The 15,020-nt window shown below is 42.5% G+C and overlaps 1 protein-coding gene across 8 annotated transcripts in view; it reads right to left on the bottom strand.

The window, feature by feature from the left end:
• ANO1 (anoctamin 1) overlaps nt 1–15,020 on the bottom strand; it is a 197,976-nt gene that overhangs the window by 36,261 nt on the left and 146,695 nt on the right. For all 8 annotated transcript variants that reach the window (XM_048486382.1, XM_048486381.1, XM_048486384.1 and 5 more), the window contains 3 exons: nt 14,705–14,865; nt 4,525–4,607; nt 161–172 (listed from right to left, as the gene is read on the bottom strand). In XM_048486382.1, coding sequence (XP_048342339.1) covers nt 161–172; nt 4,525–4,607; nt 14,705–14,865 — 256 coding nt within the window. The remainder of the gene's footprint in view (nt 1–160; nt 173–4,524; nt 4,608–14,704; nt 14,866–15,020) is intronic.

Raw genomic sequence — 15,020 nt, 5'->3', positions numbered from 1 at the left:
GTCCCATCACTGGGATATATAAAGGAAGAAACAATCATTGCAGTGGAAGCTCTAAAGAAAACCAGATGCTGGGAAAAAAGAATGAGGTGAGATCAAAAGATTTCTTTCACCATTAGATAGATTTTAAAAAGCAAAGAATTTACAAAAAAAAATTCCAAACCTTGACTGCCTCCTTCAGGAAACCATATAAAAACACAAAAAAACAAAAACAAAAAACACAAAACAAGGTTACTTTACCATTGCAAAATTGTGCAAAGGATACAACTATTTTATTCATGCACCATGTATCATTGGGGAAATTGTCTCCCTTTGTATTTATATCGAGGATGTAATAAACATCTTATCACAGGAAAAACACATGATTCTAAATATTTAAGCAGTGTGGAGTTCCACAGCCCTGATGAAATTAAGAAATGAGGCACATGGGATGTGAGACACTATGACACAACTCTCTGGTATATACAGCAGCTGCATGAGAAAGCTCATGGTTATGCTTTGGTACATACGTCACTCATTTCAGTGTGACTTATACTGCAGCAGTTCCTTGGGATTCTGACCCATGCCATTTACCTACAGTGCATGCTACAGTGCTTTATTCAGCCAACCAAATTAACTGGACTGGAGCATGTTAGATGAAATATAAAATATATTCCATTAACAGCAGTTATCTCAGGTCACAGGCAGCTATCACTGCACTTGACATAACCTTCTAAAGTATTTGCCACTAGAAGGATACAGTTAATCCTCTTCACTTTCATGTAAGCTAACAACAAGGTGCCAAAAATAAAAGAACAGTTGTCTTAGGGTATCCGATTGTTATCTAGTAAGTGAAACCTCAATACCAGGTTTGCAGTTTATATTAGCACAGTGGCACATCTATGAGCACATAACAGGATCAAGGCCTTAAAAATTAGATGCTCTTGAAGGCTTTTCCTGATGACAGAGTAGAAGAAACCCATCCATAAAACCTTTCCAAACGTCAATTCATATTAAGAATTAGAAATTCACTATGCTCCAGAAAAGGAGGAAACCTTTCATACTAGGAAAATAAACATTTCCTGATTTTAATAAACAGTCACTGGGGTATCTACAAGACTTCTTTCATCACTTCATCCAACTCTTGAATCTGGTGCAGTTTTTGGGAAGGATGCTCCTCAACTCCAAGTTGACTCTGCTTCCTGCAGCCATTCCATACTTGCACCCACCATCCTGTTTTAGAATTCCAAAGATCCCCCCAGGCTCAAAAAAATGGGGAACCCCTGCGCTAAAGTCAGTAACTGATTTTGTTAATGGACAGAGCACTTTGATCTATGAATAGAACTTTACTAGAGATCCCTGGCCCAAAAAAGGTCCAATTAGCCTCAACCAGAGCCAGGACTAGTGGAACACTCTGTCGGAGGAAATCAGGACCCTGTAGGACTTGATACAGTTTTGCAGGGCCTACAAGACAGAGCTATTCCACCAGGTCTACGGTTGAGGCAGAGATAAGATCTCTAAGGGCCTCTAAAATACTTTGCCCTGCCCCCCATCCCCAGTCAGGATAAACATCCCTATTTGGAATTAGTACTGGCATCTGAAGAATTTTAAAACTATTGTTTTAAAGTTTCAATCATATAATCTATATTTATGCGGAAATTGTGTATTGTTGTATAATTATCTGATAGAAGACATCCTGATTCCAAAACGGGAAGGGCGACATAGAACTCCAATAAAATAAAAATAAATGTTCAAAACTGAAACAAAGTATCCACTTGATATCATCCCCAGCAAACTTTTAATGTAGTGCTAGACACATCAAAAGTGAACAGATTTTTTACTTATTTAAAATATTTGCACCCTGCCTTATCTGCTTAAACTCAAGGCAGTCAACAGTGTAATAACAAGTTACCAGGACACAAAGCCATCATAACAGTCCATTAACAAAGTACAAATAGAACACAGATTTAAGAGTACAGAGATTAAAAATCAGCCCAAATCAGCCCAAAAGATTTAACCTCCGTCAAATGCCCTCTGAGATAAAACTGTTGTACACACATTCTGGAATGCAGCAGGAGAAAACACCTATCGAGGTAGTTCTCTGTTAGGTAGCCTGTGGACTTAGGGTTGTTATATGTCCACTGGAGGACAAAGATATCTTGCTTTCAGCAGGCATTGCCCTCTGGCACTCCAGTGACCAGTGGAAGAAAAAAAATGACACTGGCATTGGCTGGTCTGGCCAACCCTAGCTGGAGTTATCCCAGTATTTCAATTGCTCTACAGAACAGAGATATCAGTTCTTTCAGAGGAAGCAGCAGATTAGGAGGGAGGATTCTGTGTCATGACATTTCTGCCGAGCTCCCTTGCCACCAGAGGGAGGGACGGACTATCCTAGTGATGAATGTACAATTGGTTGAAAATAACACACAACACTTTATTTGTGGTAAATAAAATTGGCCATAGCCGTTTGCATTTATTGGCAAGAAATAACAGATGAACGTGAGGCGCAGCATGGGGGTCTGATCTGAAAGCAGGGTAGCCAAGCAGGTTGTCCCAAAAGCAGCTTTCCTCAAACAGTGGGAAAATAAACTCACCCTTGAATTAAACGGGGCAGCAATGAAAGGGGGGGGAATTCCAGACGGGGCGGTGGGCCACATTCTGAAGAATCCCCCATTTGCTGAGGGGGGCGCAAGCAGTCTCAGCCCAAGCCTGGGCTGCCAGACCCCAGGCTTGCTCCACCTCTACCTCATAAGGAGGTTCCCAAAAGGGGGTTAGCAAGCAGCTTACCCCAGGCAAGATCAGTCCCCCATGCGCAAACTGCCAGATGGCTATGACATGAGCAAAGCAAAATCTTGAGCCCCTGTACCCCTTCAAGCAGTAAGGGAGCGGTGGGTGGGATGATTTCAGCGGTGGGGCAAAAGAGGGCCAGAACGAGCCCCAGCCCCACCTTATATGGCGAGGGGGCGGCCAAGCGACTGACGCCGAGGTGCTGTGATCTCGCGCCAGCCGCCCACCAGTCAGCAGCCTTGCCTTTGCTGACCTCCTCCCAAGGGGACTGGTGGGCAAAAGAGGGCCGGAACGAGTCCCAGCCCCGCCTTATATGGCGAGGGGGCGGACCAAGCGACTGACGCCGAGGTGCTGTGATCTCGCGCCAGCCGCCCACCAGTCAGCAGGCTCGCCTTTGCTGACCTCTTCCCAAGGGGACTGGCCTGCCGGAGCTGGAAGGGAAGGGGGAGCACGCTGCCCTTCCCCTGGTGGCAAATGGCGACCGCGGTGAGTCCTTGTCGCCCTCTTACACTCTTCAAAATGCACCCTCTCTAAGCATCACCCCTAAATCTTCAGGAATCTTGGCAAACCAGAGAGCAGTGCAGAGGCCTAGGCTGGGGGTGTGCATTCAGCAAAGACCCCTCTTTTGGGGAGCTTTTCTCCTGAAAAAAGGCAGTGATTTAAAGGGAACAGAAAAATGGATCCTGAATGACGCCAAACTTTTAAGGTATATTTTTGAGCTGCTCTGTCTCTGCCACAATTTAAACTTGAAAAAAAGACTGGTGGGAATCCTTTCTCACACCCTCCCTTCCCCCTCACTTGCCTGGTGGCCAGAGCTAAGACAGAATTATGCTGCTGCCTCCAGGCTCCACTTGGGATTTGAGGTGGTGGGCCATGTAGAGCTGCAAGCTGGGCTTGGCGCAGCCAGGCCCAACTTGTAGCTCAGTGCCACCAGCCACCACAGCCTCCAGGCTCCATGTGGGGCTCAGAGGCAGCAGGCTGCATAGAGGGCTCAGCCCATCTGGGATTGGCATGCAGCTCTGTGCCACTGGTTGCTGCCTCCGGGCTCCGAAACAGCTCTGCACCAGCCACTACCACAGGTGCTTTAGTAAAGGTAAATGAGGAAAAGGATCCAATTTTGGAGGGTATGTGTGTGTCAGATATTCCCAATATGGGAGTTCGGGGATATCTGGTTCCACCCCCCTCCTCAGATCCATTAGACCTGAATCTGATGTTACCACAAACAGGGGTTTTAGCATGGAAGAAAAACGATATAAGTATTGCTGTACGGCTACTGCTAAGAGAGGAGGGCCTTAAATGATAAATCATTTTCTAGGAAATCTCTATTTCTCATGTTTTGATGGCTTTCCTTCATTTTAGCCACTGTCCTGAAATGTGCTGGATGTAAGCTATACCCCAGAGAGTTTGCACTGATGCCACAAGCACAATCTTGAGGCCTGCCAATATTACATACATGAAAGAATTAACCTCAAGGCAGTTTTTACAAGGTTTTCCCCTCTGTTTTCATGTTAATATGTTTTCCACATCAAGGGAAGCCTTTTCCCCCTAAATATGTTTTAATGCCAGTGCTACTAGGTGTGGCCTTCATTTGCAGCTCTGATATTACGCTTCCATGGTAACAAGACATGCTATGAACACACCCTTCCCAAACATTGAAACCATATATGTGCAGGATTTTCCTTTCCAGTGGGTTAATAAAACACCATTCATAAGGCAGCTATAAACACAGCAAACAATGAAATAATATATGAAAAAACTTACTTCTTCTTCTTCAAACCCAGTCAAATCCCATCTATAGTTCAGTCTCATCTGTTTTCTCTTCCAGTGTTCCATGAATGTGGCAGCTGGGTAATTAAAAAGAACAGCGTAGCAGGCTAATTCTGTCAGTTATGTTTATGATGATATTATTTAGCTTCATTTATTTACCATACCATACAAAAGTATAAATCTGAAAGAATAAGACCAAAATGGGAAAAAATTCCATAGCCTACAGCACACAATTAATGTTAAATTCTGATTAAACAATAGTAATGAATTTGATAACTCCTAAGACAACATTGGATTTTTCCAAACCTGAAAAAACTACTTAAAAATAATTCCAATTCATCAAAAAGTTTCTGATTCTGTTTCATCTTGTTGCTGATTACTGGCATTTATTCCCAAAGTTCTCAATTGCTTTCAATAATACTCTTCTCAATAAACTGGATATATGTTTCTGGGAGCCCTAACTGAATTATGGATTGCTTGATGTATATCCCCAGCTATTTCTGGACTTCGTGCTGCTGTTTACATTTTACTTATGTGCAGAGGTGAGGCTAAGCTCAAAAGAAAAGATTGCCAAAAACACTCAACTAACAATACTATACTATACTATACTATACTATACTATACTATACTATACTATACTATACTATACTATACTATACTATACTATAGTAATAGTAAACTTGGCCAAATCTGAGGATGCTTAAATCCAGACTGGAGCAGTGAATGGGCAAGCCAGATTTTTCTACAAAACTGAGCAATGCCCCAGGTTTGCCCCCTCAACCCCAAAATTTGAATTTTAAAAGACAAACAAAAAAACATTAGGAGTTAAACACCCCCACCCCCCACCCCCAATTATAAACAGCACGCATCAGTTGCAATTGCTGGCAACCACAGATTCCAGGCTTGGTTCTGTCAGTAAAAGGCTGGAGGAGGTGCATGGCCCTTTCCAGGCCTACTTTAGCTTTTGAAGAAGGACTCATTGGGGCTAGGCCTGGCTAGGGTTGCCAGCACAGATTTTAAAATGCCTGGAGATTTTGTCTTGGAGTCTGAGGAGGGCAACATTTGGGGACAAGAAAGGCCTCTGCCAGATATGCCATAGAGTGTACCCTACAAAACTGCCATTTTCTTCAGAGGGACAGATCTCTGACATCTGGAGTTCACTTATAATTCTGGGATATCTCTAGCTCCCACTTGGAGGATGGCAACTCTAGGCCTCAAAATAAACTCTGGGTGACCTGCATAACTCAAGTAGGCCTGGCTGGTTTCTACTGTTAAGGGGGTAACAAGATAGCCATGTTTAAACATTTGAAGGGATGTCATGTTAAAGAGGGAGCAAGCTTGTTTTCTGCTGCTGCAGAGACTAGGACAAGGAGTAATGGATACAAGGTTCAGAAAAGGAGAGTGCATATAATTTTGCCACAATTGTGAACAAGCTAATTGGACAGTATGAGAAGGTAGCTCTTCTGTTACCTTTCTTAAAACTTGGAGCAATTATGGACTGGGGCCATGTTGCTTGGAACTTACCTGTTTTGTTTCTTCTCATAAACACATGAGCAAAAACTCTTGCCCAATATTCTGGATCTAATTTAAAACATTCCAGAGGGACCGTCTGGTCCTGGTACTTTCCCCTCCTTCATTATTGACATCAGCTGTTTAATTTCACTTGCAGTAACTGGATGCCAACCACTGCTAACTTCAAAATATGGGGCCACCAACTCTATATACGACATTTTAAATACTTTTTTATAAGGTTGCTCCCATTCCTTCAGTGTCACCACACAGGATACAAGTCTAACAATGGTACTCACTGGGTGCACTTTCACTTATCATAGCTTCTCTGCCTAACCCACCTTACAGGATTGCTGTGAATACAAATAATTTAATAAAGGGGTATGTAGGGACAGAATGGAAATGAAATCAAACTAACATGGTATTAGCATTTTGGACTGGTTCAATCTCTTTGGCCCTTTCCGCATCACAATGGTGTGGGGGTGCGTTGGCATAAACAATGCCGATGCACCCCCCTGGGACCGTTCGAATGGATGGTCCCGGGAGGGTGGCAGGCGGCGGTGCAGCCTTCGCACAGGCTGCGCCGTCACCGAATGCCTACCTTGTCTCCTGGCTTCTAGCTCGTTGCAGAAGCTAGGGGACACGCCCCCGCAGCCTGGAGCGATGGCTCTGGAGTCGCAGGCCAGGGGGGCGCGTCCCTTGGCCTCTGCGACAAGCCGGAAGCCAGGAGACAAGGTAGGCGTTCGGGAAAGGGGGGGGAATGGCGCCTTCCAGCTGCTGCCGTTTGCACAGCAGCATTTGGAAGCCACTGTTTCGGAAACAGCGGCTTCGCGCCGCTCGGGGGTTGGGAGGCCACTGCTGCTGTGATGCAGCGGTGGTGGCCGTGCGAACCCCTCCCTAGGGACGCTGTTTTTAGCATCCCTGGGATGCTGTATTCCGCCTGTGTGGAAACAGCCTTTCTCTCTAGAGATCCTCATTTTTCAAAATCAAAATGTGCATTTTTGTCAGGACAGCCTAGCCCATTTTATTAGTATTTCCATGTGGATTTTGAAGCTATCCCACATTTGCACTCATGCTAAAAACTGTAAAGTCCACGATCTAGTGAATATGTGCAACAACTTCAAGGCCTGCATAAAGGAATTACAGGTAAATATAGTCCTTGTCCAGTAGCCTGTACCAAGTGTAGGAAGATGGCCTGAATGAAGCAAATGGCTTGCAAGCTTACTGGCAGGCAGGTGCCTTGCAAACAACTGGACATCAAAACCACCTCGAACAGCACTCCTACCAACAGAGGCATAAAGAAGCTTGAACCTCTACTGTGAAGGGAACATGACCCTGAGGGAAATCCACCAGTACCAGAAATTGTCTGAGTTGCTGATTCACAAGCTGCTTTTCCAGTGGTCATTATACAAGATTGTGCAGGACTTTAAGACTGAATTGTGCTTTCAGAGTTTGGTGGCACTGCAGGAGGCAAGTGAAGCGTATCTGGTGGGGTTGATCACACTATGAGGATAACCATCATGCTAAAAGACATCCGGTCGGTGAAGTACATCCATGGGGAAAGAGCCTATAGGCACCTCACTCATTGCCCTGCACTTTAATTGGATCTTAGTGTAAAATGTGACATCACAGCAAGAAATAGTATGTAGTGAAAGTATTTTTAAAAACCTATTATGATAGGGTAGAAGAATGAGATAGGTGCAAAACAGATTTTAAATAAGTAGCAAAGGAAGGGGGCAAAATGGAATCCAAACAGAAGACAGCTGACATCTAAAGAGGGCCGACAAAAAAAACTAACCTTGTCATTCCTTCCCACACCCTTAATGGAATGCAAGCTGTAGAACAATGAGTCTCCTTCAGAAGCTACTGATCTCATCAGGACTGATGTCACCTTTCCCCTCTTAAAATAACCCTTGTTAGGGCTGTTATTAAAATATCCCTACAGTACCCATCCCTCAATAGAGAAGGCCATGAACATTTTGCTCCACCTTGAAGCCATTGCCTATGGAACTGGATTCACATCCTGACCCAACTGCTTAATGTGTCTTTTTGTTAGGATCAGAGTCTGCTGGGAACACACATCACACTCTGATAATCTCATCAACATATTATTCCCATGAGGCACACTCATCATCATTGACTCTGGATAAATATTTATACATTAGGTGGTGGTCTTATCCATATACCCAACATCGTCTTTTTCTCTTCACTTTAATACATGCTAGTCCTGCACTGCTCCTTGGTCTTCTGGACAAGTAACGTATCACCCTGAACCAATTCCCTCTCTACAACTTCCACTCCCGCTCTTTATCTCTTAGGCTCTGTATGATTACAACTCCCTTGTTTGTTTGTTCGTAAAATTTGATCTTTCAAATTTTTAGTCACAGTTCTCCTTGTTATGCCTGGGTCTTTAATCTCCTAAAGAAGGATCCTGGTATACTTTGGTAGAGAATCCTGCTGTTGCCTTCCTTTTGTTAAGGCACATTCTGTCCTCAAATTCCCGTAAACTTATTATTAGAAGGCAGACCACCTATTTAGGTAACAGTAATCTCTACCTTCAACCGCATGTATATTAGCACCTCAAACACTGATACTAAGAAATACTTTTACAATGCAGCATATTAACATAACATTCTAACGGCATTTTAACATCAGCCTAATTTGAATACAATAAAAGCACCCGATAGCCAGACTTTTTAAAAGTTACAAAAAGAGTTATAGAGCCAAAATAGTTTATGTTGATAGTTGGAAAAGAATCCAGAAGAGATCATTAGTCATAATGTCATGTTCAGTATAGAAACTGTATGAGAGGAACAACACAATGACAAATCTCACGTCGGAACAAGTACAGCTTGTGTACACCAATTCACCAAACATGCCTTTGAATACTGGGAACAGCCCAACACTCTACTGTAAATAAGTAATTGGGAAAGACTCAAGCTTACTGAGAACATGTAATCCCATGAGAATTGGTCTGAAGTGACTGTTAATAGATGTGATCAACAAGCTGTACTGTGGTCTACACCAAACCTCTGGAGACAGGGAAAATTGGAAGAACCACACAAGGTCTCTGCAAATCTAAATAATGCAGCAACAATGGAAGTTTGCCAATTGTTTTTAACACAAACAATTTCTATATATGTTTTATTTAGTTCTATTAATCTGTAGTAGTACTCTGCACACTTGTTTATTTATTTTATTCCATTTATAACCCCACCCCACACCCCCACTAGGCCAGGCCTGAGGCATTGTCCAACAATGATTTACAACACATTACAATATAAATACTAAATTAAAACATTCAATTAAAAACCATTATTTCCAGTGTAACTTAATAAGATGGTGTCTTCTCTATGTATCAGAAAATAAAGGGAAGAAACTCCTTGATGGTGAAGGTGGTCTAAAATGGATCTGGAGCCCACCATGTTTAAAAGGCTTGGAGATGACATGACTAAAGGAGTATTTTGCTCCCATTTTTTGCAAGATAGAAACACTTAGCTCTATGCATATGTGAATGGACCCATGAACTTGTTTGGGGAAGGCTGGGAAATACAGACCATGATTAGCATGAAGTGAAAACCAAACATGCAGAGCTCTGAGAGAATTTTTTTTGCTGTCACTGGGATGAGGAATACAAGGGAAGAAGAAAGGGGTCAAAATGTCGAAGTATATTTATGTCAACAAACAAAATTGGGTAGCAAATGCTTAATCCTGAGAATCTCAGCTTTCATTAAAGAAACAAACAACAATATGAGGAAATATTTTTAGCACATGATTCTGTAGAAAAGATGTAAAATGTGGGAAATGTCTAATCTTGAGAATCTTGGCTTTCATTAAAGAAACAAAAAATAACACTAGGAAATATTTTTAGCACTCTTGGTTTCAGAGAAAAGTTGTAAAACACAGGACCAGAGTCTGCTGGAAAACTGGAAGATGTTTGTGGGGAAGAGATGATGTATCCTTCCAAACATTGGCAGGATATATGTAGGGGAAACTGAAAGCACAAACACATTTTACAAAAGCGTTTTAAGAACCTTAGAAGTAATTGTTGCGCCCTGGGTAGGAGCATAAAATTATTGGCTCCAATAGGCATTTGATACAGTTGATCCATGATATCCTCTTCCCACTTTTAGAAGGGTTACAGCCTCATAATTCTTATCAGGCTTGAGGAATCTAAAGAGGCTGATTTGGTGGAATTCTCATGTTGTACATGACACAGCATACTACAGATCCTATTTGGAGACCTATGAATGGTGCTGATACTAGTAAAGAATGTTTACTTCTCTGCTACCATTGCATCTGATAAACTACACCTAGTTCAACTGGTTACCATATTTAGGTCACAGACTCCAAAAGGAAGTCACAAAAAGGCATTTGGCTTTTAGGTGACATGTTTTTGAATATTCCTTTGTCAATATAACCTCCCAGATATGTTCACACTTGGGGCCTTTCTGCAAACCTGACTTACTCCTGATTTTCTTGGCAGTTGATCCTCAAGCATCAGAATGGGTTTGGGCATGGCTCTACCACATGTCTGTCCTCTCTCTGCATTTTCACAGTTGTGGAATCAGTTTATTTTCTTCTGCATGTGCCTTAAATAATCAGGACTTTCAAAAGAGGATGTGGGCATCATCAGATAATTCACTGGTGACGTCACAGCACCCCCCCTTTAATTTTCTGTGCATGTTTACATTGATATATCAATATTTTAGAGTATTTTTATACAAAAATACAAAATATGAAACCACTTGTTTTCAGGGCAGGTTAGGAGAGGGGAGTGAGTAGTTTGATGAAGACAATAGCCCAATCATCAAAAAGAGGTGGGTGGGACAAAGAGGTGGTCTCCATCATCACAAAGAGGTTGGTGAAACAAAGAAAACCAACAGAAACATTACATGCATGGAAAAAGGTGACTCAAAATCAGCTTCCAGAAAAGATTGGGGTAAAAGTGGTCTCACATGGCTGCCAGCATAACAAAGGCAATGGCTGAGTGGAAGCTGACTAGTGGTGCCTTCTCTCCTGGCCATGCCTCTACACCGCCCTCACTATGCTGGCAGGGTTCAGGAATGCTGGTGTGGCATTCAGTGTCACGTTCCATTGCCATGGAAGGCCACAGCACCTGCCTGCTGGCAGATCCACTCCTCCGCTGGGGCAAGTGCCCCTGGGAGGGAAAATCCACTGGCACGACCCTGAGCCACTCCAAGCGGTTGAGTCCTTCCCTTTGGATGGGTTTGTTAGTTGGGTGTGGGGAGATTGTAGAGAACTTGATGGCTGAGAAGCTCCAGATGCATAATTTACAGTAAAATTAAATCTGCTTAATATGGTAGAGGAAAAAATGTATTTGGTTTGGATGACTCTGGGCTCTTTAGTTTTTGAGCTGGCTCCTAGGTAGGCAGAAAGTTTGTCCAGGCCTGGATTATACTATATTTCCTAACAGCGTGAATGCAAGAATGAAGAGAGAAGGAGGAAGTATTACCTATTTACTGTTTTCACTGCTCATCTTCATGAACATTCTAAGCCCTCATACCAAGGCCTCAGGCCACAGACATGCTGCACGAACATTCTAAGGGTGACAGTTAAACACAGCCAGCTTCATGGCCTGGTGCACCAGGAAAAAGATGTTTTACCTGGCTCAGGTATGGACTTTCGGCGATTTGAAGGTCCGATTACCTGCCCAGAACAGGGAGGGACGTCATGTGAAAATTTGGGGGTGATCCGTCCAGCTGTTTCAGCGTTAGGGCGTGACTAACACTGTTAGCTTTTTATATATATAGATGAAGAGTTGGGACTGGTAAGAATAATTATTTCAAGTATAAACCTTTCTACACAAATATTTCTTATTAATCCAATTGTATGCTATTGCTTCCTTTTCTAATGTAAAAGATTTCTTCCCAGATGCTCCTGGAACACAAAAGATATATCTAGGTATACTATAAGCTGAAAAAAACCTTCTTCCCATGGGAAAATTTATTCTACAACACCAGAAACATGAATTCTCAGTTTACCAAGCAAGTTGGACACTATATTGTATTTCATTATTTTTCGTGCATAGTAATGCTCTGATTTTTTTTACAATGGCAACATGTTGTGCTAAAAACCCGACTGAACAATATAAACAAAACCAGTCTTGTGGCTCTTTAACTAACAAATTTTTATTCTAATGTAAATTTTCAAAGACTAGAGCCCACTTCCTCAGATACATGAAATGAATCCTTTGTTAGCAGACTACACACCAATGGACTCATTTAAGGGTCTATTATATGGCGTTTTTAATGGCAGCAGTAAAATATCCAGCAAGAACCCTGTCCAAATTCAGTTTACTCAATATGGGCTCAAATAAGAAAAGCTTAATTTCATTCCATCTCTGACTGGCACACATTGGGCTCATACCATCTATGTGACCAAAAGGCATACTGCCTTACAATTCAGACTACCAGAATAATCTAGAAAGAAATTGGGTCAGCACAGAAATTTGACCTACTTACATATGTAATACTGACACAGTGGGGCAACTCTATGGCCGTTTCCGCACGGAGGCGGAAGGGGTCGGGTCAGCGCAATCCACGCCGACCTGACCCCTCTGGGACCGTTTGCATGGACGGTCCCAGAAATGGCAGGGACGACGGCGCAGAGCTGCGCCATCGTCAGGGCGACTCACCTGTCCTGCGGCCCTCTGGCACGTCGCCGAGGCCAGGGGACACGCCCCCTGCCCTGCGTGACCGCTCCAGGGTCGCAGGGCAAAGGGGGCGTCTCCCCAGGCCTCGGCGATGCGACGGAGGGCCGCAGGACAGGTGAGTCGCCCAGTCGGGGGGGGGGGGAGGGAAGGCGCCTGGAAGCCAGTGTTTCCCAAAAACCTCGCTTGCCAAGCGAGGTTGGGAAACGCCGGCTTCGCGCCGGTCGGGTGGCACGAGGGCGGCGCGGCTGTGCAGCAGCTGCGCCCCCTGTGCGAATGGCTCCCTGGGGACGCCGTTTTTGCCGTCCCCAGGCCGCCATAAACCGCCCGTGCGGAAAGGGCCTAATATTAAAGTTGCAGGCAAATCTTCCATGTGGCTGCCATGGGCCAAATTTGCTATAAACTCATTCACATAGCTGTTAAACATGGTGAGGTAATTAAGTCTTTTAGAGATGTACAACTAGAATACTGTTTGCAATATCTGCAATTAGTCTATTGCCCTCATACCAGATTTGGCTCAGATGCACTTACAGTTTTGGACCTCTTTGACATATTCCTTTTTTTTTCACTTCTTCAGAGTCATCGCTAAAAGCACACAAATCTTTATAATGCCTACCAGAAACCTGATCATAAATCTATAACTGAGGAATTGCTGTGAAATTGGAACATGCAATTCAATATCCTGGTGCAGAAACAGTATGGAAATAAATACTGTATAATGTCAAGCAGGCAGCATACTATACAACACAATCCAGTTGCCAACAGAGGAGCCAAACAGTCAACAACACTAGCTTCTGCTTGTCTTGAAGTTGACATAGGCCATGTGTTTGTTTTTGGTGCATCAGACAAACACAGTTCTGGAAAAGTACAATGTATGGTTTCTAATTCACTTCAGTCAAGATCTAAGCCATAAAGTTTAGTTTATAGATGGCCCATGTAATCTAGAATACAAGTAATATTTGCAGTGTGTTCTGGAGGTATTAGTGAGAAATAACTTAAGGGATGGTGCTCTGTTGCTCTTTGAAGCTACATTTTAAAGATATAATTAAAACTGAAAGAATATTCATATATCTGAAATGGAAGACCATGAATGGCAAGAGAAGACTGCTTCATACATATTTTTTCCTAAACAGCTGTGGAAGAAAAAGACAAGCACATGTATATTGTGTCTTATATGAAAAACAGACAGATCCTTATTTTTCTGTTCGCATCTTCTGTTATCTCATTTTTAGAGAAAGAAAATGATCTCATGTGATAAGAGAGTCAGAAGTATGTGAACACAATTTCCCCTTCCTATATTGTGTTATTGAACAGTGAATGCTCAATGAACACACCTTTTGTATCAGTGGCTGGAAGTAGTAGGTTAGTTGTGTTCATACTGTTTCCTTTTCAAAACAAGAACATGTAGCTGGTTTGAAAACAAAATGTAGCTGGTTTGGGCTTTGTATAATTTATTTTCAAGAGGAATTTTGTGGCACTACAGAGAATGCTGCTCTGAGAACAGTCTTTGCAAATGCTGGATATCCCTCAAAAATAAAACACCTTGAGAAGCAGAAACAGCAGTACTGATAGCACTAATGCACTTAGAAGCACAGCTATGATTCAGTCTTGCTTTATGCTGAGATGATTTCTTGAAGAAAAACCCTCAATAAATTTTCTTTGCAGTGGTCTAATTTGGAGGCCAAGTCTACAAATAGATTTTGTTGGCAAGCTATGCAGTCCATTTAATACTATCTATATATGCCATGCAGCACTTTTATGACAAATGCTTCATTTTATATTCATTCAAGCAGTTTTCTGTATTTTAACCTTCACTTCAGAACATAAATATAAGGCTGACAGTTTTATGGGAAAGGAAAAAAGAGCTACAGATAATTAACTGTAGAACTATAAAAAATAGTGATTTATCCTCTGTTCATTTCCTTCTGCATGTAAGCAAATTTAAAAGCCCTCCCAAACAAATCCTGAATCCATGTTGCACAAACTTCTTACCCCAAAGAGCCATAAAGACAGAGAAGAAGACAGTTGCTGGATTATCAAATAGATGGCTTGCCCGAGCAGTGTCACAAGCAGAGCTCATTTTCCAGTAGCTGCATGTCCTATCACATAAGGGACACATGGTGATATTGATTTTCTGGTCACACATCTCCATGCTGAAAGTAAGTGAAAAGAGTAAGATGAATACATTAAATAATTAAATCAATAATAATAATAATTGTCAGACTTGGATTTTATCTTTTGTGCACCCCCCCTTAGAAATGCAGATTCATTTGCCTGATCTATTCTATCTTCCTTTCATTGAAGCAAT

Source organism: Sphaerodactylus townsendi, linkage group LG02 (assembly GCF_021028975.2).
Source record: "Sphaerodactylus townsendi isolate TG3544 linkage group LG02, MPM_Stown_v2.3, whole genome shotgun sequence".
NCBI lineage: Eukaryota > Metazoa > Chordata > Lepidosauria > Squamata > Sphaerodactylidae > Sphaerodactylus > Sphaerodactylus townsendi.
Note: the sequence above shows the minus strand (reverse complement) of the source record. Positions and strands in the feature narration are given on the sequence as shown.